A 23,451-nucleotide genomic window follows, 5' to 3' on the forward strand; every position below is an offset into this window, starting at 1 on the left:
AATACTCATTCGCCAAGAGAAATTTTGAGGTTAATTTTCATTTTAAAAGCTTGACGAAGCAAAAAAGGAGTAATATATTAATAAATTATTAAGAATAACCAATAGCCGTGACCCTGTAGTTAGTAAACTAATAATTCAACAAATAACCCAATTTGCATCTAAATTTTCCTCTTTCCTTGTAGCTTAATGCGTGATTCGTAGCACGACTGAAAATGTCACCAAAATGTCTTCTTATAAGATACATGCCAGTTCACTCTCTACATCGAAAATGGTTTTCCGGCACTGAAGTAGAGAAAAGTCGTTTATTAGAACTTTTTAACACCTTGCAGTGTCGCGGAATATTTTTTACGGACTCAGAGACCGCACTGTCTGTTCACAAACTGAAGTTTTATTCTATCATTCTAACAATCTGACAATCTCCGATCCAATCTACAATCCACAATTCTCTATTCGCGGTTCTCAATTCCTTCAGATTCGATCTGACCTGTATTAGTTTCCTTTCACGAGCACAGTAAAATCCTTATCCTACGCTATTGTAATGCTCCTAAATTTAATTCTTATTACACAACTACACGCGTTTCTTTCCCTAAAGCTAATTTTGCTTAATAGATTCGTGGAGTTACATCATTGCCATACCGGTTGACAATTGTGCAATCTGTTTGTGTCCCTATAACTTATACTCGCGTTACATGTGATATATTTCGTGACATTATTCATTGAATTAATTTTCTAGTTAATATTTTATCATGCAATATCTAAGACACGCACGCCAGTTCTTCTTTCCCGACAGGCAGCCGTACACTAGACCTTACTTCGTTGCTCGATATGAAATTGTGCTCCGTCATGATGACGTCTACGTAAACGATCATAACAAGCCATGAGATGCATCTCTTGGATGCATAATATTATAAACCCGGAAACGAAAGCGTTGTTTTCACTGCTCGATCGAGTGGAGGACGATGACGACCATTCACATCAAGCCAATCTATGCGGGCATTTGTTTTCTACTCGTAGGACTTGTCGCCGTTTATAAGTTCATGCTATGGTCGGAACCGATGAGAGAATATTCATTAAGGCCAGAAGGAAGGCAGTTTTTTCTTAAGGGTAAACCGTTCCGAATTCTAAGTGGCTCGATACATTACTTCAGAGTTGTTCCAGAGCACTGGGAAGATCGCCTCTTGAAGCTCAAAGCTATGGGATTAAACACTGTGCAAACGTAAGCCTTAGTTTATTTAAAGTGTTGTAGAAATGATGACTGTTTTCAGTAAAAGTTCTCGGTAAGATTCTCGCGTTATTTATACACGGAGGGCTGCGCCAGTTATCATGCAAAGCAAGCACCTACACGTTGCTTTAATTAACGAGGGGGGTGAATAGGGGAATCCGCCGATCCGCTAAAATTAATGGCTGAATCCGTCGATCCGCTCAAAAAATCAACTAAATCCGAATCCGCAAATCGTTTGCCGCGTTAGATGATACGTGAGATACAAAGCTACTTCAGTTGTTGGGGTTGCCTTGCGTGATATTGTGTTTTAGCATTGAGGATGACTATCAACGAAATATTTATGTAACCAACGTCTGTATCGAAACAAAACCTTGCAGATACGAGAAAAAAAGGGCAAACTTGAACTTCCTAACAACCAAAATCCAAAATCCGGGCCCCAAAACTGGATAAAACCGCGATCCGCTGTGATCATAGGATCCGCAGCCAGAATCCGGGGTAAAATATTTACCAAATCCGCCGATCCGTAGACCTATTCACCCCCCTCATTAACACACGACTGATATCTGCGGGTTGAACAACTGAATTTTAAGGTTAACATTTCTTCTCTTAGGTATGTCCCTTGGAATTTGCATGAGGAAGTGAAGGGCCATTTTAACTTTGAAGGAATCTTGGATGTGGCGTGAGTTAGTTTTCAATATATTTAATTTAAATACTATGAATTTAAAGCAGCTGTCATTCCAAGAATGTAATTATACTGTTATGCTGATATTGCATTTGTCTGGATACGAGGACAAAGTCAGAATCTCCCAGAAAATTAACCTTGAGAGTGTTGTTATATGATTAGGGAAAAGTCAGGCAAAAACAGATGTTTACCTTTTAAGTCAGTCAGGAAAAGTCAGAGAACTGAGTTTACTTTTGTCTCCTTGTTTGCAAAGGTTAAATGTCATTTCGAAAAATATTTATGAAGGAATTGATTTCTGCAGCTACATCGGTGGCTTTATTGCCAAAGGATTTGTTTTGGATGGTCAATGAAAATTAGTTTGTTGTTAGTGAAAAGTCATTGAATTTCAGCATTCCCTCTGCGAACTGCCTGTTCTGATAAACTGGAAAGCGTCCAAAGTTGCATTGTACTGAGAAGAATTTCGTTGCCTGAGCAGAACTTTGCGCACAATACGGGTTTGTAGCGGGTCGAATACGCCAATTTACGACCACAATCATATTTAAGAATTCTTCCTACGAAGACCGTTTACTTTTGGATTGGGACGCAACGCTCAGCCAGTCCTCTGAGCGGAGAGGCTTGGTACTTAGCGGTCACGAGTGTTAAAATAACCATTAAAAAGAAGCTAAAAGTAGTCCATGAAGTAAGAAATGGCGAAAAAATTGTTCCACGTTTACTACCAAGGAACTAAAATTTTCAGAATTCAAGCCAATTGTTTAAGTTGAAAAGGCAAAAATACGGAATTTAAAATTACCACCTAGGGACTTGTTGCTGTTGTTGTGTTTTTTTTCTTTTTCTTTTTTTTTCGAGGAAGTACGGTATTAGTCCTTAGTCGGACTGAGCTAATCTTCGCTTGCTTTTGTTTTTGTTTTGCTCTTATTATTTTAATACAATTGTATTTCTAATGCAATGTATTATATTAGTCTTTATATTAGGTTTGTTTTAGTATTTACTAGCCATATTTATAATTGTCTGTTATTATATTATTATATCATCTCATTCTTATTTCAGATTTATTCATATTGTAATGTGCATTTGATCAAATTATTTGTTAATCTGCGCAATAGAAGTATTATATTAAATTATTAGAATTTATTATTATTATTATTATTATTATTATTATTATTATTATTTTTGTAACAGCAGGTTGATTGTAAATAGGATTTTAATTGAGGTTTTGTAATAAAGATTTTACTTTATTATTATTATTATTATTATTATTATTATTATTATTATTATTATTATTATTCTAATTTTATTGACTTTGTTTGTTGTAGCCGTTTTATTGAGCTAGCACAATCAGTTGGTTTATATGTAATTATGCGTCCTGGGCCCTACATCTGTGCCGAATGGGAGCTTGGAGGATTTCCAAGGTAGGTTCAAACAATCATTTATTGAAAAATTGATTTAATGGTGTACCGTTGCACGGCCAAAGCTTCATTTCAAACAAGGGCAGCGGCTAATCTGCTAGAAAATCTTGAAATTTTCCTACCAAACAAAGAAAGAAATTTCTCGTGGGCGGCTAATCTGCTAGAAAATCTTGAAATTTTCCTACCAAACAAAGAAAGAAATTTCTCGTGGGCTTGTTGTAGCAAGTTATTTCCCAAAATGTTTAGTTAACTCCAGAGCTTTGGTGGGCTTTTGTATGTTAAACTGAGAAACTGTAAGTAAGCATACAAAAATGATAGAACCCTTTTCAACTGAGTGTCAAATGGTCTTTGCATTTGCTTTGGTTTTACCAAGAGAGGATGAAGGCCTCTCTTGGTTTTACTGTACTACGCTCTGTTATTGGTCAACAAAACTCGTTCCACTTTATTTTTCTTAACCAATGAGAAACAGAACCAAGACCAATCGTCATTTGCTCGCACGCTAATTCCCGCGCTTGACGCCGGTTACACGAATTTACTTCGAAAGCTGATTGGCTCATTGTGTTGTTTACGTGTGGTTGTGATTGGCCAGGGCCCAATTGTTCAAAGCCCGATTAAGCTAATCCTGGATTAACGTGAAATTTGATTCGAGTTTTTAAAATTACTAATCGCTAAAGATTTTTCCAAAAGATTTTGCCCCTCAGTTTTGGCTTAGACATTTCTTTACCTTTAGCTTGAAATTAGCCTTTAAAATCATCTTTAAAGAGCGAGAAGAAAAAGTCGATTAACTTTTAATCGTAGATTAGCCGGTTAATCGGCTTTCGAACAACCCGGCTCAGAGTAATAAGTTGGGATTTTGTTTTTACGATGCTCAGTTGAAAAGCATTTTTTTAAAACACTCTTGCCCAGGTAGATATGTATGATGGTTAGTCTAAGGACACTCAGGACGAAAATTACACACATAATAGAGATGATATGCTGAACCGAAAACATATTAAAAGCTTCGCGTCCGAACAATCGTTCCGCAGCGTCTTCTCCTGTCCACACTAAAACGCTCGAATAAGCTAATACGCTACGAGGAAACATTACAACAGTCATCTGCGCATGCCGGCAAAAAGACGCACTTCGAAAGCCTCTTTTTCCGCTATCTGATGCTAATACAATAGAGCTCCATTTTCAAATGTCTTCGCTCTGGAAAGCTTTTTCGAATGGGAACATTTTTTATAAGAACAGTCAGTGTGTTCATGCTTTAGTGTGGTGGAAGGCCAACACGCACAGAAATGTGTGCGTTTTCAAACGAAAACGCATTAGTGTATCTCTTAAACTAAGTAATCCAGCAAGCGTAGCTTATCTGCTGGTGAGTAATTAATGAAATATATCTTTCTTGAAATAAAGGTTGTTCGTATAGGCCAGGTGTAGGCTTTAGTAGGTTCTTTGTGAGAGAACTCGGATTGCGCTTGTCATCAATGCTTGAAAGACGAAATTCCAGTATAAAAGGGGCCAGGCCTGGCCATTCTCACCTTCAGTTGTCAATCAACCATCAGCTAGAGTGCAAACAACTGACAAACAACATGAATCTTTTTTTTACGACCCTTACTGGTTAAATAGCCTTCATTAGTTTTCAGAATAAACCTTGTTAAACAAATTAGAACTGGTATCTTATAATGCTGTGGTGTTATTATGAAATGTTTAGGCATATTTTTGCAGAGGTCACTTGAGTCAACAATTTGCCTTATTTTTCAGTTGGCTCGGTTTCCTTTGTTCTTTTCGGTTGAATATATTCAATAGCCCCTGTCAATTACTAACTGTCTGAAAAGCTGGGTGCGGCTTTGGTTGTAAAAGGAGAGGGCGGGGCTGAAAACAATAGCTGATAACAACGGACGAGGGGATTATAACTAGGGGGGGGGAAATATATATTCCCCCCCCCTCGCCATATACCGCTCAACTTATTCCCCTTATTTAGTAATCTCAAACATTTCAACGAGTTCTTAATCGTTTATTATTAAAGAAAAAATGAACAACATAACTTTTACTCCTACTACTACTACTACTACTACTACTACTACTACTACTACTACTACTACTACTACTACTACTACTACTACTACTACTACTACTACTACTACTACTACTACTACTACTGCTACTACTACTACTAGTACTTCAATAACAGGCGCAACAACAAACTCAAACTCATCTTCTTGTCGACTACTAGTTGGAAGTGAGGTTCTTTCATCGGCGACTACTCATTCCATACTCGTACTGTCCCACTGGTAGCTTTCTTTACATTTGCAGGAATACGACCACTAATCCGTTCAGCAAAGACAGTGTAAGAAGTTTTCGGTTAAAAAGACTTCATCTTAACAATCGCTCATCGTTGTTTCCACACGGAACGATAGCCGACTGCACACTATTTCCAAAATTTAACAGCAGCCGCTCAACCACGTGTAGTGTACTGAATGCAGTGATTATGCAAGAGTGACAAACATGTTTACCACGCATACCAGCAGACAAAAACAATTGTTTATACAAATTGTTGTGTGAATAATCCAAAGTTCAGAAAAAAGTTGAGAAAAACATCTTTACGGCCGAAATCTCACTGCCTACTACTGCCGTTAAAAAATGTTATGTATTTGACTTCCACCTGGTATAAAATAACCATTAAATTATTTAAGGTCCTTGTCTCTATTAGGAATCCTCACCAACCGAAAAAATAAGCATGTTATTGACCTGTCCCTCGGGGATATGTGATATATTCCCCTCGTTCCAGGCCAATAACCCTTACATATCACGTCCGCAAAGGTGTGGCATGAAGAAGAGGCTTGCCTTTTATAGCGGAACTTCTCTTTTTAGATGATAAACGCTTTTATAATTTTTTTTTTACTGTTTAAGCTGGCTGTTACGTGACCCAAAGATGGAATTGCGTTCAACATACCCTCTCTACCTCATGGCTGTCGACAGATGGTTTAAGGAACTTATTAAAATCTTGGTTCCTCTTCAGGTACACGTAGATTCAGTAGATTGATAAGTATATAAATTAATTAAGTAAACAATGAACTCTGCCTTTTGTTGGTGCCTTTTGGCAAGACACTTTTTACTTCGAAGTCTTCCCTTAGCCTAGTGGGTGTATAGATTCCATTAGACAGTGCCTTTGCACTCTGATAACGCACGTCTAAACGTGGTGAGAACAAAGAAGTACGCTATGCGCCGCAGGCGAGTTGTGGGGCTGATATTCTTACCATGTTTTGTCACCAGAGGACGCACTCAGCTTCAAAATGAAATCAGTTTGTTTTATGCATTGTTTTGATATTTGCTATCCTGTACAAAAGTAGAAATGTTTCAAAAATTGCGGCAGTGTCGATTTCCGCGGAGGTCAAGGGTTCGAATCCCGTTCAAGCCTAAATTTTTTTTCAGGTTTCCTTTTCGCAACTGCTTAAGTTGCGTAAATAACTGAGAGGGTCTTTCGTCCATTTAACGTTGTTGTTCGTTAATAATATCAATTTAATACTAACAGAGGTTTATTTTCTGCTGTTTACAGTTCTCCAATGGTGGGCCAATCATAGCCTTTCAGGTTGAAAATGAGTATGCAGGCTATTCAGACAAGTTAAGCTCTGAATACATGGTTCATCTGAGAGACGTAAGATACAGTTTCGTTATACAGTTTCTTTATTAGAGCGGTTTTCATTTGAGCGTTGTGAAGACAAATCTAAAGAAATTTCCCTGACCAATCACAACAGACGTAAACAATGCAACAAACCAATCAGAACTCGAGGCAAACGCATGTGACCGGTATCAAGCGCGGGAAAACGCGCGTGTGCAAGTCACGATTGGTTTGGGTTTTGCTTCTCATTGGTTGAAAAAGTGGCACGAATTTTTGTTAACCAATCACAGAACGAAAGCAAACATGAAATAACTTTCGACAATCATGATCAATTGAAAACCACTATGTCATATTTGAAACCCGTTCTATGGTGTTCTGGTGTATGCAGTGGATTTTCAGTGTTGTATAAAAAAAAACTTTGCAAGATAATAAATTTACTGTTACATCCATGCACTGTCCTATTTTTAGTAAACGTAATTACTAGCAGTCTAGTTTAGGAATGTTTTCACAGTTAGGATAGGTCCTCTGTTATTGTTGTCTATACCTGTATGTAAGTCAGCTTCACGCGATCTGCCATTAATAATCTTTAATTATTCTGGTTTTTAGCTGATGATCGATGAGGGTCTTTCAGAACTGCTGTTCACGTCCGATAATGTGTGGACAATGGAACAAAAAAAGTATTATCTACCCGGAGGTACCTGAAATTATTGTACCAAAACAAACTTGCAGTTTTAGTTTAAAGGGGCATTGTCAAGGAGATTTTGCAGTATTTAGATGGAGACTACTCAAATATTTAACATAGAACCTTTTCTTTAACATGAATTTCTTCGAGTTTGCCTGTGACATTACTGAATAATACATCATTCTCATTTGTTCACTAGGCTTAAAATACTACATCACATTTCCTTTCATTGCGCATATGCCACTCATTGACATTCCAATCCTAGCAGTATGCAGGATGTTTACCCCATGAACCTAGTTTAATGGCCTTAGCTCCCACGAGTCTCCTGTAACTCAGTGGTAGAGCATCCGAACTAGTAATCGGAAGGTCTTAGGTTCGACTCCTGATAGGAGTTCTCGGAATTTCGTTTTCCGAGTTTGCCTGTATCATTACTGAATAATACATCATTCTCATGAAATTGTTCGTAGAGTGCCGTGTGGAAAATATTAACTGATTCCTCCAATGAAGACCAAACTATAATGAATTTTAGCAATTTCTCCAAAGAACTTGATGTAATCCATTTCCATCCAAGACATCCGCAGAAAAAGATAATAAATACTAGCTTATGTATACCAGTAGGGTAATTGTTAACATTACTAAATCATTATTTTAACATTTCCATCGATACACGTGTTTTTTCGCTCTTCAAAGGCACGCTAAAGATCGGTGACACTGCCTCTTTAAACATGTCCGCATTTGAGGAGTTCAGAAGCAAAGTTAGCTTCCCACGTAGTCGTTTATGGGGGAGTCGAATTACCTTCTTCCCCAAAAGGACGGGAGGGCCGGTAATACGACTCCCCTAAACACACATGTATGCGAGGCAAGCTGGGCCAGTCTATAAAACTACAAATTGCCTGTGGCGAACAAACAGATAAACGCCATCAAAATGTGTTTTAGAACCAGAGGATTAATATCATTTTCCCTGTTTTGATAGGCTGTATATTTTTTTCATTTTTACATAAAATATGCAATTTCCAGGGTGTTTTTTGTTGTTGTTATTTTGGAGTAGCTTACATTGCTTCTGATAACCTCCCTTACTGAGACTGAAATCTCGACATTTAGTGCGATAATTTAAACGGTTAGTTAGCTATCTGGACTGTCTTTGTTGAAATAATCGATCGGCTCTTAATTTCGTTGACTGCAATTATTCCTGTACCCATTGCTAGCTGTAAGCTTGTCATTTATGCATTGAAGTCCATTTTTAAAATTTATAATTACGAGAAATAAAAACAGAAAAAAGACAGAAGAATTTGAAATATCACATCTAGAACGTTGTGTTTTAGGATCATTTAAAGTAACCGCGTAATTTACACGTCACAAACGTCATCGTCCCAGTTTGCGGACGCCAAAGGAAACAGTTTTGGACGTATTCCCAAGCTGAATTGGGTAAACTAATTAATTAAAAAGTTATGAATGTTCAAATCCCCCTTCCCCCGGCTGTATAGAGCGTTTTCATTCACGTGACTACCCGCCATATTGGTTTACTGAAACAAAAGAAAGTATTTGCATAAAAATAGAGGTTAATTCCCAGAGGTTTAGTTTGGGACACCAACATGGCCGCGATTTCTTTGTTTTAGGACACCAATATGGCCGCCGTGACGTCATGTCAAAACACTCTGTAGGGAATAACAAGATAAGCCAATAACGTTCATCATCAGCATCATCATCGTCATCATTATCATCATCGTCGTCGTCGTCGTCGTCATCTGTGTCATCATCATCATCATCATCATCACCATCATCACCATCATCACCTAATTTCCTTTCAGTTTTTTTGTTACTTGTTTTCTTGCAGTTATGTTGACTGCCAATTTCCAGAAAGATGAAGTTGATTCTCTCAATAGGCTTGGAAAGTTGCAGGTAAATATTATTATTTTGGCTAATTTTGGCAAAAACTCCTAAATGAAGGCACTGATATGATTGTTTCTCTCCTTAGCCTGACAGACCCTTAATGGTGGCAGAGTTTTGGCCAGGCTGGTTTGATAACTGGGGCGATGGTCACCATAAAATGGATCTAGAAAAGACTACCACCAGAGTCTCTAATATTTTGAAGGCCGGAGCCTCAATTAATCTCTACATGTTTCACGGTATTGGGATTTTAACCACATTAAGTGCATACAACAAATATTACATCGTGAAATGACCAGATCTCTGAAAGTTTTATGAAGAACGTAACGTGAGTACACAACTGTAAATTATAAATTTTCTTTCATAGTTTGAACGCAGTTCCCTCGAATTCAGTTTGTGTTCGGCTGCATCTTACAAGAGGCGCTAACAGGAATACCTAAACTACAAATATTTCAAATAACAGAAATAGCCTGGTTTTTCATATGTCAAAAAATTTCCAGGCGATCGGGGATTTCGCTGTTTACCGACCCTCCTAGCTTTTACCGACTTTATATGAAAACAAGAAACTGCAGATATCCATCTGGGATGGGCGGGAATAAATCAGGAAAATCGGGAGCGGTTCTATTTTCCCGAAGTTTCCCAGATTTCTACGATTGTTGGCGATCATTCCCGGCATATGAAAACACAATGACTTAGCAGGATCATCGGCGACAGTTAAGCCTCTCGAAACCTCAAAAATTAAAAAATGCAAACTTTTCCTGGTGTATTTATTTTTGCTATTGCTGATAGTCGCCGATACTTTTATCCAGTAATGGCAAAGTCTGGGACAGTCACAAAAAACGGAATCACCTATCATCTGGGATTTGTCCGACATATGAAACCAGACCTTCAGAGAGGGTCCTTAAATCCTTTTGTTTTAAGACGATCTCGAAGCCGTCGCCTAAAATCCCTATTAGCACTAGCTTCTCAATAATGTTATTTCATTTTTTCTTGGTAGGAGGTACCAACTTTGGTTTTATGAATGGCGCTATCGTTATTTCATGGATAAAAAAGTCCTCTTATCAAGCTTCAGTCACATCCTATGGTAACAGCTTTCTCTGTGACTATTTTTATTCTGTCATGCCATGTCAAGTAATGCATTTTTCATTTTCCAATCACTGACTCCGCCCTGACCCCCAACTAACAATAGAATTACCACAACGTGCTCTTCAAGCCCCATTATCATCATACAAGTTCTCCTTACTGGTCTCTATACATTTCATTGACTTCTAATTGAGAGAACTTGTTTAAATATCAAGACAATTCCTGGTGATCAGTTGCTTAATTCTCATGACCGACATGCATTATAATCCACTGATATGATAAGGAGAAATTTGATGGTGAACACTATTGGAGCTACAATTAAGCCTGGAAAAAAGGGGAGGTGGGGGGGGGGGGGAGGGGTGGGACTACACAGTTCCTCTGGTCTGGAAAGAAGAAAATATTATGCACCTAAAGTTGTATTTTTAGGTATGAGAACCAAGAAGGCGCATTAGTTGGGGAGGTGAAGGAAATATGAAATTGGTCAAAACACTGAATCACCTCAGCAAAGAAAACAATTTCTTCTCGGAGATTGCTTGTGCTTATGCTTACGTCGTTGCGTCGTACGTGTAAACCGGGACGACGCAAGCATAAGTAGAAGCACAAGGCGCTAATGCTTGCGTCGCACCGGTTTACGCGTATGTTTCTTGTGTTTATGCTTGTGCTTATGTTTATGCTTGCGTCGTGCGTGTAAACCACGCTTAATGCCTCGCCCGTACAGCGAAGACTTGAACTGGCGGGCAATATGGATTCTGAGCTTTTAATGAAATTTATTGGGTATTTCCCAGACATTGTCGCGCACGCTTTTACGCTTTTTTGGACAACCTTTGTAGAAACAGCTGTATATGAGATGATAGATCGCGCCGAGTTGATTATAAATCTCATATCCAACGAGCGTGGGTGTAATATTTGTTTTATAAAAAAAAATAAATAAATAAATAAAAATCTATTGCTAGATCTTGCTGTTTTTGCTTTGCCTGAACAACCAGAAAATAATTTTTAAGTGAAATGACGAGAAATGACGACCATTAAACTGGCCGTCATTTCTCGGCCATGGTATGGACGCTAAGTCAATGAAATACCTGGAATTGCATGATACAATGATCCAGTCGAGAATCTTCGTAATTTCATTATTAATGTAAAATGAATTTATTTGTATTTGCTCGTTAATAGAGCGGTTTTCAACTGAGTGTCTAAAGTAATTGCGTTTTTGCTTTGGGTTTTGCATTACTACGCTCTGTGATTGGTTGATAAAACTCGCGCCACTTTCTCAACCAATAAGATGTAAAACCAAAACCAATCGTGCCTCGCTCGCACGCGTTTTCCCGCGCTTAGCGCTGGTTACATGTATTTGCTTTGAATTCTGATTGGTTCAATGCGCTGTTTGCACCTGTTTTGATTGGCCAGAGTAATTACCTTGGTTTTGGTTTTACGACACTCGATTGAAAACCGCTTTAAAAGTACGTTAAAAGAAAAGTAAAGAGCCGCAGAAGGCGTGTAATCTCCCAGGCTATTAGCAGTTCCAGTGAGATTATGAGCTGTAGGATGATTCAGTTGCATACATGTTAGATACTCGTTTCAATTGAGTGGGTCACCCATCTTTTGCTTGCAGATTATGATGCTCCTCTGTCAGAGGCTGGAGATATTACAGAGAAGTTCTGGGCTTTAAGAAAAATTTTCAAGCAATATAACCCCAATACTGAGGACCAAGGTTAGGTTAATGTTATCCTCTGGCTATGATGATATGATCGTCAGTGAATAGCAAGCTATTTTGTCTCAGGCGGGAAAAAAGATTTCTAAGTGAGCAATCATTTTGCTGGCTTGAAGCCGTGTTTCAGTTTTTCTGTTCTGTCCTTTAGAAGCGTTTACTTGTTTCTGAAATCTGATGCAGCATCATTCTTCAGCTTAGATCATTTTTTGTTTTGTTGGCATCAAGGTAGGCTCATTGACAAATAGACCCTTCCACGGTTTTTGAAACTTTTGACATGAACCAGTTAGCGAATATCCATCGGCATCGCTGGAAAGAACGTCTTAATAATAAAGTTGCCAAGTTTGATAGTGATACGTTGAAAACTGACAAGGATATGCATCCGCAAAGTCGCGGACCACCTTTGTATGCCCCCCCCCCCCCCCCCCCAATCATACAAACGTCGGTAACATTTCGCGACTTTGCGAGCTACATCTTCGCTCGCTTCTGACATATACATCACTTTTACTAATTTTAAGGCGGTCCTTCCAGTATTTTCGATGGATATTCGCTAACAAGTCCTTATCGATAAAAAGCTTGAAAAAAAAATCATGGAAGGGTCTATTGAACGGTCTTTGTTTCTTTCCTAGTTCCAAAAAGTCTCTTGTATCCAAAAAGGAGGAGGGAGTATGGTAATTGTATTCATATTTTAATCCTTGTGATCTTCCTATAGCGCGTTCACAGTAGGCCGAGTTTAAGACTGATCAGCCCCTTTATAGTTTTCAAATGTGGAATTGGCATTGCGCTAATTATGTCTGAAATATTCTTGTGCTTAGCATGATTAAAACTAGCAAACGATGTATATTTGATCTATAAATCCAAACGAATCAAATGTAAGATTTTATGCTTGTTCTATTAAACCACGTAAATGTTAAAGAATCATTAACAGGGATACCTACCTTCAGTTGCGACGACGGCAACTCCAACGAAAACGTTATCTGAAAATGTAACTTTACTAAACTTCATATATTTGTGCCACGTCGCGATCATTTCAACTCGTTCAACTTCTACAGAAACAGCGAACTACCCAGGGTCCAGTTGTTCAAAGGCCGGATAACTTTATCCAGTGGATAAGTCACTATCCTTCAGTTTCAATCTGTGCAAAGATTTCAGTATTTCCTCTTGTACAAGCGAATATGCACACTCTAACCACAGTTACGTTTGGGAGTGTACGACTACCTTGGGCAACGTTTAACGTGAAGTATATATTTTAGACCCTGAATAGTGCCTTATCCAGCGGATAAACTTATCCGGCCTTTGAACAACTGGGGCCAGGAACCAAATTGGTAGGAGTGGCATTCAAGTTAACAAAAACAATGAAAAATTCACCGTCGTGTGTTTACGCTCTCCACAAAACCTTGACTTTGTTGGTAATTTCACGTTGTTGTTTTGCAAAGGACTGCTTAGAAATGTACCACAATTTAATCGCATGTGCAGAGCACGTCTGCTCATTAAACCTATTGTAGACGTTGCTCAAGTTCCCTACTATGTCCACTCAAAAGACGTTTCGGAGATTCTTAATTGTGAACGTACCTCAACTAGACTAAGTAATCATTCACCTCGTTTTTGTGGAAAGTTATAGTATAATTTAAGTTACCAGTAAAATCATAAAATATTTTGAATAGTACGTTCACCTGAAACTCAGTTCTACCATTGTGTATAATAGTTTACTGTGTATGAGCGCTCTTTGTGTGTCATTTATTTAGAAAATGTTGACATGAAGCAGTACTTGGGGCTATCTGACATAGCGCCCTTCTTTGTGAGTATTCACTCATTGGTGCATCATCTTCTGAATCTTTTTCATACTGAGATAACATTTTCGGGTGCATAATTTAAACTTTAAATAACAAGTGTTGTGTTTGACCTCTTTTGTTAAAAAATGGAGGAATAAGACCTTCACTTAGCTACAAAATAATCAGGACAACTTAAGGAAAGAAATCAACTCAATTCTTGAAAGGAACAACTCGTGATCTGTTCTAGCACATTTTGGAAACAAAAATGCGAGAACTTGAAAAACCTTAGCCTAACATTTTCAACTTTCAATCCACTTTGACCTACTCTGTCTCTGGCCAGAGGCACTAATCAACAATCTTACTGCACTGGGGTGATAATTGACAGACAAACATTTTTGGGTTTGAAATGGCATCAAATTCGCATGATACTTCCACTTTAATAGACCAAAGAAACCAAAACCCTTGAACGGTGCCCGACAACCACAACAGGAGTCAGGCGAATTTTAATCAAACCCAACACAAAGCCCTTTTTTAAATCAAATTCTACACATTGGTAAGGCAAATCTTCGTTGCGAATTTCATGCGATATATTGTTCCGCCTTAGAAATTTGATCAAATTCGTAGGAACCACAAACAAAATTTTTATATTATCTTAAATATTAATTTTCGCCTTCACTTTACTTCTCAACATGTACGTATAATAATGACGTTAAAGTGTTATTAATCTCAACAATTCTGAATAAAAAAAAAGGAATCTTAATTTTGTTATCTGCTTTGCCTCAAATACTGACTTGTATATATGGCCACAAAGTTGGTGTCGAGTTGGTACTTACAAGAGGAACACAACACGGCAGGCCCTGCAAAGTCTTGCAATTTTCTGAAAATTGTTCTCTCAGTAACTTTGCTCTAAAGGAAACTTTGGAGCCGGAAGTTTCTACTGGCTATGGTTGTTAATTTTTACCTGACCATTTGACTCCCTTGTTCCTGAATCTTGCTCATTTAAAACTTCTTTTTTGTGGGCACCTAGAAACATTGCCCACCGTTCCTGGGTACGAAGTCTAAGAAGTACTCAGTAGTTTTTAGTGATTGATTTATTGACAAGAATGGCTTGATTTTAGAGATTGAGAATAACTACAGTAACTTTTCAGAAACCACTTATTCTTAACAGGGTACGTTCCTTCAAGATGATCCAGATCAGGATCAATAATCCAAGATCACTCGGATCATGGTACATCAAAGGAACCGATGAATCAAACTCCGGGAATTGAAAGGATTCTTCTATTCCTTTGATGCACCATAATTCGAATGATCTTGGATCATTGATCCTGATCTGGATCATCCCAAAAGAACGCATTCCCAGTAAATTATATGCCTATGAGAAAATAATTCTTCGAAACCAGGTATATTCTGTGATCGTTTTGTCTGTTTTGTAGATCTCTGTTGATAGCGAAAAAGTCTTACCAATGGAAATGCTTCCAATTAATAACAATGGCGGACAGGGATACGGCTTTATATTATACCGATCAGAACTACAGAACGTGCCTTGGGAAATAACACTACAGAGCATCAGCGATAGCGCACAGGTACCCTCTGGTTATGGCAACAATTATTTTAACCCTATCTAGACAGGATTTTTTTTTTTTGGTCTTCTGGGACCGGGGGGGGGGGGGGGGAATTCCGCGTCTCCTCCATAACATTTCAAGGAAAAAAAGCTATGACAATGAGATTTGGAGGAGAGATAGTACGTCCAAAGATGTTTCCTATGAGGTCCACAAAGAGAAGTGATGACGACATATGACATGGTAATTACGTAATGATTACCAAGTGGCGGCCATCTTGGATCCTCCATCTTGAATTTCTGGATTTCCCCAAAAATTCAAGAAAGCGCCGAAATTGAACGAAACGTTATCAGAACCAATAAAGGAACACTCACATTGGATAAAATCGTAACAGTTACAGAAGGAAAAGTATTTTTTTTTCATATTCCTTTTTTTACATAGGGAAAACGCCACCAAACTTCCCGACTCTTCCTTAACTTTACTGATTTGCAAATTAACAACTGGGATCGACAGGTCAATGTTCAATGATGTTACCCTGCATGGTAAACATATTTTGACAGGAAGTACCATAATAATTTTTCAATTTCGCTGTTTTGAACGACGAAACGTTTTGGTCAAGTTTTGGTGGATAATTTCTGAAGATGGCATAGATTCAAGATGGCCGCATCTTGAGAATCATGAAGTAATAGCCACGTTATATTACGTCATTACCTGTTACAGACCTCAAAAGAAACATTTGCCATATTTATACAAGAGAAGCATAATGCGACTTGGAGAGAACGAAATTGGGCGATATATGCGTCTCGTAGTTCTTCCTCTTTTTAAAGACTGGAACGCGACGGAACTGTTCTCTGTCGTGTGTCTTGAAGATGTGTAGGTGTCAAAGATAGTTCGTGTGGACGAATTTATCCGTGTCTTGCCCGACTTTATACTTACATTTCAAAAAGCACCACAGTATTTCGCCCAAGATCGTCACAGAGAACTCATGCACCTCTGGTTTAATAGCGACCATCTCTGGACGTGCTATTTACCATCCAAGGTTCGTTGTAACAGATTTAATTGAATGCTAGCTGGAGTTAGTGAGGCGAAGTGACCCCCCCCCTCCCCCGCCTTCACTATTCAGCCTTCCTTCAAGTGGCAGTCTTTTTAGAATTGCGCCGCCGCAGTGGTGTTAAACAGGAGGTAAGGTTCAAAGTAGTCTAGTAAGATCGCTAAACAGCGTCTTTAAGGCGACGTTACAGCTGCACTTTCATGGACATTGGGTACACTGGATGTTTTGAAATAGTTCAAGTGCAACCAAGCGAAACCTCTCTTAGAGCGGTTTTCAATAGGCCATTGTAATGATGGCGTCATTTTACTACAACTACCAGAATCCTTCTGGTTTTTGTTTTCTCATGCTAATTAGAGCTATTGTTCTTTGCTGTCCACTGGAATTACAAAATTTGATTTTAAAAAGGAAAACGAAATGAATTCTTGTAGTTGTAGTAAAATGACGCCATAGTGAAAATGTCCTATTGAGTGTCAAAAGTAATTTCACGTTTGCTTCGGTTTATGCGTTATCACGCTCTATGATTGGTTAACAAAACTTGCGCCACTTTCTCAACCAATGGGAATCCAAACCAAAACCAATCGTGTTTTCGCCGCACGCGTTTTCCCCGCGCTTGGCGCCAGTTACATGCATTTGCTTCGAATTCTGATTGGCTCGTTGTGTTGTTTACATCTGTCGCGATTGGCCAGAGTAATTAAGTTGGTTTTGGTTTTACGATGCTCAATTGGAAACCTCTCTTATTGTTTACTCCGTTTTTGTTATGTGATAATTTTGTCGGACGTCTTTTTGTTATTGTTTCACAGGTTTTACTTGATGGTCGGGTTATCTACCAAACCAACGCCATGAAAAAAGGAACGGAGAAAAATATACATTATGTGGATCTAACAGAACTTGGGAAAGTCAAAATAAAACTGAGTGATGCTGACAGAGTAAGCTTGCGAATTTATGTCTTCATATTTATATGGAAAGTCTTGTTGTGATTATTTTACGGACAAAACCGCTTATTACTACCACTACTCCCGCTACACTATCACTGCTACCACTAACGTGATTGGTATTGTTTAATGATTGTTACTGCTCGGTACTGCCGTACTACCAGCATTAGTATCAATACCATTTGGTAATCATAGTAATGGTGATTATGATGATGATGATGATGATGATGATGATGATGATGATGATGATGATGATCATGATCATGATCATGATGGTTAGCTTTATTTACACACGACTATGTTCAAAGGATAAATCTCGTGGGGTCCCGAACACTAGAAAATTGTTCCATTCCAATCAGAATTTGTGATAAAACATGTGACTAGTGCAATGTATGAGTGATTGACATAATTCACAATACTTCCTCACTACTAACTGACACATGAAAACACTGCATTGTATCATACAAATTTATATATAACTCTCTTTTGTTGCTGTTGTTGTTTTTTTTTTTGCTTGTGGGGTGCAGGTTCTGTCAAAGAAGCCTGTTCTGGATATTCTTGTTGAGAACACTGGACGTATAAACGTTCGACCGGTGATGAACACTCAGCGGAAAGGTTGGTCATCTCGAACTGGGCTTTGCCTGGTCTTCCCTCTTTAGAGCGCTAAAGTACAATTTGGGTAAATAGTCGAGATCTTCTCTCCTGGATACACAGGAAAACGAACACTCTGCAAGATTCATGGAGTAAATTGAGTGGTCGTATTTTAGCATTTCACCCACAGACCTACGACAAAAGCTAGAAGCACCTTGCACAAGGACAACCAACACTAGCACACAGGAAAGAATCTAAGTTCTTGATAAATTACATTTGCCTGGTCTAACTCAAAGTTTTTAACCTACATAAAGAGATGTTACTATGACGGGTGGCGACCCTTTGTAATGCTTTCCCGTGTGTGTCCGTGCTGGTATCCATTTGTTCCCCGTGATGGGGAGCAAGGATGGTGCAGTGGTGAGAGCCCTCGCCTCCCACCGCTGTGGCCCGGGTTCGATTCCCGTTCACGGCTTCATATGTGGGTTGAGTTTGTTGTTGGTTCTCGTCCTTGCTCCGAGAGGTTTTTTTCCGGGTACTCCAGTTTTCCCCTCTCCTCAAAAACCAGCATTTTCAAATTCCAATTCGATCTGGAATCTGAGGGCCACAGGTTTGTTAGTCCAAACAGACTGTTAAGTGTCACCCTCGTTAAACAAAATCGATTTATTTATTTATTTATTTATTTAAATTATGGCGAGGCGGTATTGGACACTCTGGCGAAGTTGGTGACTTGGTGCCCCTTTGTTTAAGTGTGAACACAATCGTTTGGCATTGTACCAAGTGTTGGATTGGGATTACTAGACGTTATGTCCTGGAGCCATTGCACCTACCCTATTAGGAAGGGGGTGGGGGTGGGGGGCTTACCGTTTTCGCGCACGTAAAAACCATAATCAGAAAATAGAACCAATCGCACCTCCTACGAGAAATAACATATTTGGAATCGGAATTGAATGATAAAATGATCAGATTTCAAATTGTTTCAGGCCTCCTCAAGGACGTTTTAATAGATGGAAAGAAGCAAACCGGGTGGAAAATATACGCAATGGAATTCAAAGAAGACTTTTTTATCAAGTAAGTCATTCATATGTTCCTTTTTAAATTTGTGTTAGGGTGCATCTCTGAAACAAAGCGCAATTGCATCGCGAGCGTCCTTCAACCATTTTTAGGCTTTTCCAACCGTTCGCTGTTGGCTTTAAGGGAATCTCCACTCCGTCAACAAATTGACGGTAAATTGTCGGAAATAGTGTTTAAATTCTAAATTTTAGTTTAAAAAGTAGAAGTGATATTCAAATGTGCTTAAAATTAGAATTAGTTATCGCTTATTTTCGATTGAAAAATTTCCCGGGCGCCGCCATTTTAAATTTCATGACGTCATACGGTTGCCGGCGAGCGCAAGTTCTTTTTGTGTGAAACAATTGAGGAACCGTATTGTCATAAAATGCAAGATGCGGCGCTCGGGAAATTTAAAATGAAAAATAGGCGATTATCAAATTCTGTTTAGTCCGACACAGAAATATTATTCCATGTTTGCCAACGAAATTTGAAGTTAGATTGTATTTTCAACAATTTAACGATAACGTTTATTTATTAAGTTATGCACCTTGGTGGACTGACATACTGTAATTACGAAAACAAAGCAACGGCAGAGACAAGGACTAGAGCCACTGATTCGATGCCGGGAAGAAACATTAGGGCTGCCTAATAGAAACCAATGGTGTATGAAATTACAAAAGCACTCTAAAAAAAATAAATAAAAAAAATACGAAAAGGTCAAAATAACCTTTTTCTTTTAAAGCTCTAGCTGGACGATAAAGCATTTTCATCCAACATTGCGTTATAGATAGACTGACGCATGGCCGCGGTTTATTCTCACCGAGCCAACATTTTACTTTTTCCCTCTCAAACTTCGACATTGACGTATGATTCCAAAGACTTTAATATATAGCAAGCATTTTAATTTAGTGTTTTGTTTTAGCAGCAAACGTTTCACCTTTATTTTGTTTTTGCTGGAAGGCTTGCCTTTATATATCTGTAGAGAATACGGGTGGCTGTACGTAATTCTTATTTCTAATTCAAATCTGGAAGGTTCAAAATTCACAATTTACTGATTTCGAGATTTATGGTTTGTCGTCGTCATGGAAATATTGGGGATTTTACTAAAATTTCAATCCTTGCAAACTTCAATCCAAAACCAATAACATTGATCGGTATCAGAGAAGTCCAGGGCCCTGTTTTTCGAAAGCCGATTAACGCTAATTCCCGATTAAAAGTTAACCAAGGTTTTCATTTCGTTCGTTAAGAATGCCTTGGATAGCAAATTTTAAGCTTAAGGTAAAGAAAAGGCTAAGTCAAAACTGAGGGACAAAATCTTTTCAAAATATCTTTATTGGTTAGTAATTAAACTCGAATCAAAGTTCAGGTTAATCCAGGATTAGTTTTATCGGACTTTGAACAACTGGGCCCAGTATGCCAAATATCCAGTTGAAAAAGTGAGGCATGGTCCCTCAAAAACTGCATTGAAACACCTTATCCTTTGTAAATGTGTCACAGTATAAAAGCGATATCGAATGCAAAGTTTGAATGGAGCTTATTCAAGTCAGTTGAATTTTAACATGCGCACGTTATTACAAATTATCGATTCGTCCTTGAATTGAAAGCCACTTAGTGCAACTGCTATAACTAATTGTAGAAATACGGTAACTTAGTTCAGAGAATGACAAGGAAAGATTTCTTTTGTCTATTTGTGTGTTAGATTACGAGGCAATCAAGTTTCATGGAACAAAGTAACAGAATGGAACAAATCTTCCCCTCCAACGCTGTATAGAGGCACGTTTAATATCGAGGGTGAGCTCACGGACACGTTCGTGCACATGAAAGGCTGGACCAAAGGCGTGGTCTTTATTAATGGACATAACCTGGGAAGGTACTGGGATCTAGGACCACAAGAGACCTTATATCTTCCATATCCATGGTTACGCAAAGGCGAAAACGAGGTATATATCCTAACTAAACAAAATCTTTCCATTTTCTATTTCACGTCGCACGAGTGACCCACCGTGTTTGAAAAGAGTCAACGAGTTCCTAGATTTCCCTCCATTGAAATGAAGGAAAAGAACAATTGAAAAGCTACCCTTGTTTACTCGAGCCACCATCAAACAGTCATTGACATATTTAGAGCTATTACAATTGACGTTAATTGTCGTAAGTTTAGATAATTTATAACAGCTTTACCAAGTCTATGACTCGGGGAACCCTCACATCATTTTTGAAAATAAAGCTTTCCCTTTGTTGTAGTTCTCACATACCCATGCTTAACTCGGTCGTCAATCAAGAGGAGTGGCACCAAGTTGTAAGTCTCGGAAATCCTCGGAAATTTCTGACACGCGCAGAACGGTTTCTGAGGGAAACACGTTCCCTATCTTCATGCTACGTTTATCGACGCGCGTAAATAATTCAAAATCGCCGCGGCTCACAGAAAAGCTACAAAGAACGAAGAACAACGCAGGCTCTTGCTGTATTTTCTTTTTCAATTGATGTAAGAGTCCCCTGTGCCATGGCTTACCCTACAGAAACAATTCAGAGGAAAATGTTTATGAAATTCTCTCCCATACCATGGTTGCCCACACTACCTTTCGGTCTGGTCCTGTGTCTTTAAGTTCGTCAGCGTTAACTGAATAGTTGTGTAATTTAATTGACCTTCCCTGATCGATTTTTAAAAAAATTCTTCCCTCCTAACTTATGCATAATTCTTTCACATTTTAGTTGATGGTGTTTGAATTAGAAAAGTGTATAACGCCACAAGTTTCCTTTACCCTGGAGCCAAAGATCAAGGGAGAGCCTATTTATGTGGAGTAACGGAAGGTCGTTGAGCGCCCCACCATGACGGCCACCATCACCAGCGACTAACAAGGGAATGTAAGCAACGCAGACAAGAACTTCATCGAAAACGTCTTTTCCTCTTTTGAAAATTTCTTTCAAACGGTATCATCAATGCATTCAGACAATACCAGGCTCGCCTCCAAATCAACCTACTACATCAATACCATCAAAACAAACTATAGTAAATTCAACATTCGCTTTGCAGCTGTGAAAGTTTGGAATAATCTAGATGAAAGCGTTAAACACCTCCCCTTTAAAACTTTCAAAAGCAAGGTCAAAGAAAATATCTTGCAGTCTTATTGTCAATCCTCATGAGTTTTCACCTGGTACTTATTTATTTATTTATTTTAATTTTTTTTACTTGGTACTTTCTTCTTTAATTAGCTGCTTTTTTCCTTTTTCCTTTGAGCTTTAGTGCCAACCAACCTCATACTTGTAAATACTACATATCTTTACTCAGCTTGATCAGCTCTTTATTTGTACTGAGTGAATTAACCATTTGTTTTTAATATATTATGTTGTAAATTAAGACTTTAAATTTTTCTCTTGGTAATAAAGCTTACTTCTCTTCTGAAAACATATACAAATTAGCGTTGCTTCTGCTACGTCGCAATTATTCCATTTCCTTCAGCCGTTCACAAGTTCAAATTAATTCTGGAGACGTGTTTTTACATTTTCATTTAATCAGAAATTGGAGTCCATCCCAGTCCCCGGATGGGCCCAAATACAGACGTTTGCCCACGTCATAGCGAGTGAACAACATGTCGCTGTCGCAATAAGTTAAGGACGGTCCCTACTAAGTAACACGGAGGTATTTTCATACAGGTTATTTCTACCCGGGAAAAGCAGATCTAAGCAACGGCTATTGGAATCCAAAAAGAAAATTGGCGGTAGGCATACATATTTTTTTTAGAGATAATTAAGACACGATAATTCTAAAAGATGCTAAAATACAAAGCAATGTATGGCCTTTTTTTTATCAAATCGAAGCTTTATTATCTCTGAAAAATGCATAGTTACCCCCAATTTTCTTTCTAAATACCAAGAGCATTTGCTAAGTTCTGCTTTCTCCGCATAGTTTCAAACTGCGCAAAAATATCCCTGTATTAGTAGGCACCACCCGTAGGAAACCCGAGTATCTCAAGATGCGCAGAACGTATGCGCAGTAACCTGGAATCATTACCTGGTTGTTCTACTTTTTGCTATGCTACACCGTGATGATGAGAGCAAACCAGCTCGAAACAGCTGTACAGTTGTCTACTTATGTTTAGTTTTGGCTTACAGATCCTGCGTATACTTGCAGCATTTTCGTTTGCGGTCCTTTGCAATTTATTACTCGGGCCGTAAGGCGGACCGAGTTAAGGTTTCGGTAGCATTATCAAATTCTTTTTTCTTTTTGGGGTCG

The 23,451-nt window shown here is 38.5% G+C and overlaps 1 protein-coding gene and 1 long non-coding RNA gene across 2 annotated transcripts; one reads left to right on the top strand and one right to left on the bottom strand.

Moving 5' to 3' along the window:
• The first annotated feature begins 734 nt into the window (after positions 1-734).
• Positions 735-22,643, top strand: LOC146468402 (beta-galactosidase-1-like protein 2). Its single transcript, XM_085124589.1, has 18 exons — positions 735-1,216; positions 1,833-1,901; positions 3,218-3,313; positions 6,200-6,308; positions 6,846-6,944; positions 7,515-7,602; positions 9,425-9,489; positions 9,566-9,716; positions 10,475-10,561; positions 12,170-12,268; positions 12,895-12,936; positions 14,011-14,063; positions 15,471-15,620; positions 17,448-17,573; positions 18,107-18,194; positions 19,151-19,238; positions 20,920-21,160; positions 21,930-22,643. Exons 1-18 carry the CDS (start codon positions 960-962, stop codon positions 22,020-22,022), a joined length of 2,001 nt encoding a protein of 666 aa, XP_084980715.1. The 5' UTR covers positions 735-959; the 3' UTR covers positions 22,023-22,643.
• LOC146468403 (uncharacterized) lies at positions 5,283-6,102 on the bottom strand. The gene is made up of 2 exons (XR_014867504.1): positions 5,449-6,102; positions 5,283-5,339 (listed from the first exon to the last, which is right to left on the bottom strand). It is a non-coding gene; the product is annotated as an uncharacterized LOC146468403 (long non-coding RNA).
• Positions 22,644-23,451: the final 808 nt, after the last annotated feature.

The sequence above is a fragment of the Pavona decussata genome, unplaced genomic scaffold (assembly GCF_977016875.1).
Source record: "Pavona decussata unplaced genomic scaffold, jaPavDecu1.1 SCAFFOLD_131, whole genome shotgun sequence".
In the NCBI taxonomy this organism is placed as follows: domain Eukaryota; kingdom Metazoa; phylum Cnidaria; class Anthozoa; order Scleractinia; family Agariciidae; genus Pavona; species Pavona decussata.

What these genes read in the sequence shown, in the direction of transcription:
- LOC146468402 (XM_085124589.1), top strand. Translation starts at nt 960, where the DNA reads ATGACGACCATTCACATCAAGCCAATCTATGCGGGCATTTGTTTTCTA. An exon ending in ACATGGTTCATCTGAGAGAC is followed by an intron (nt 6,945 to 7,514) that starts GTAAGATACAGT and finishes TCTGGTTTTTAG; the next exon opens with CTGATGATCGATGAGGGTCT. An exon ending in AACTGAGTGATGCTGACAGA is followed by an intron (nt 17,574 to 18,106) that starts GTAAGCTTGCGA and finishes TGTGGGGTGCAG; the next exon opens with GTTCTGTCAAAGAAGCCTGT.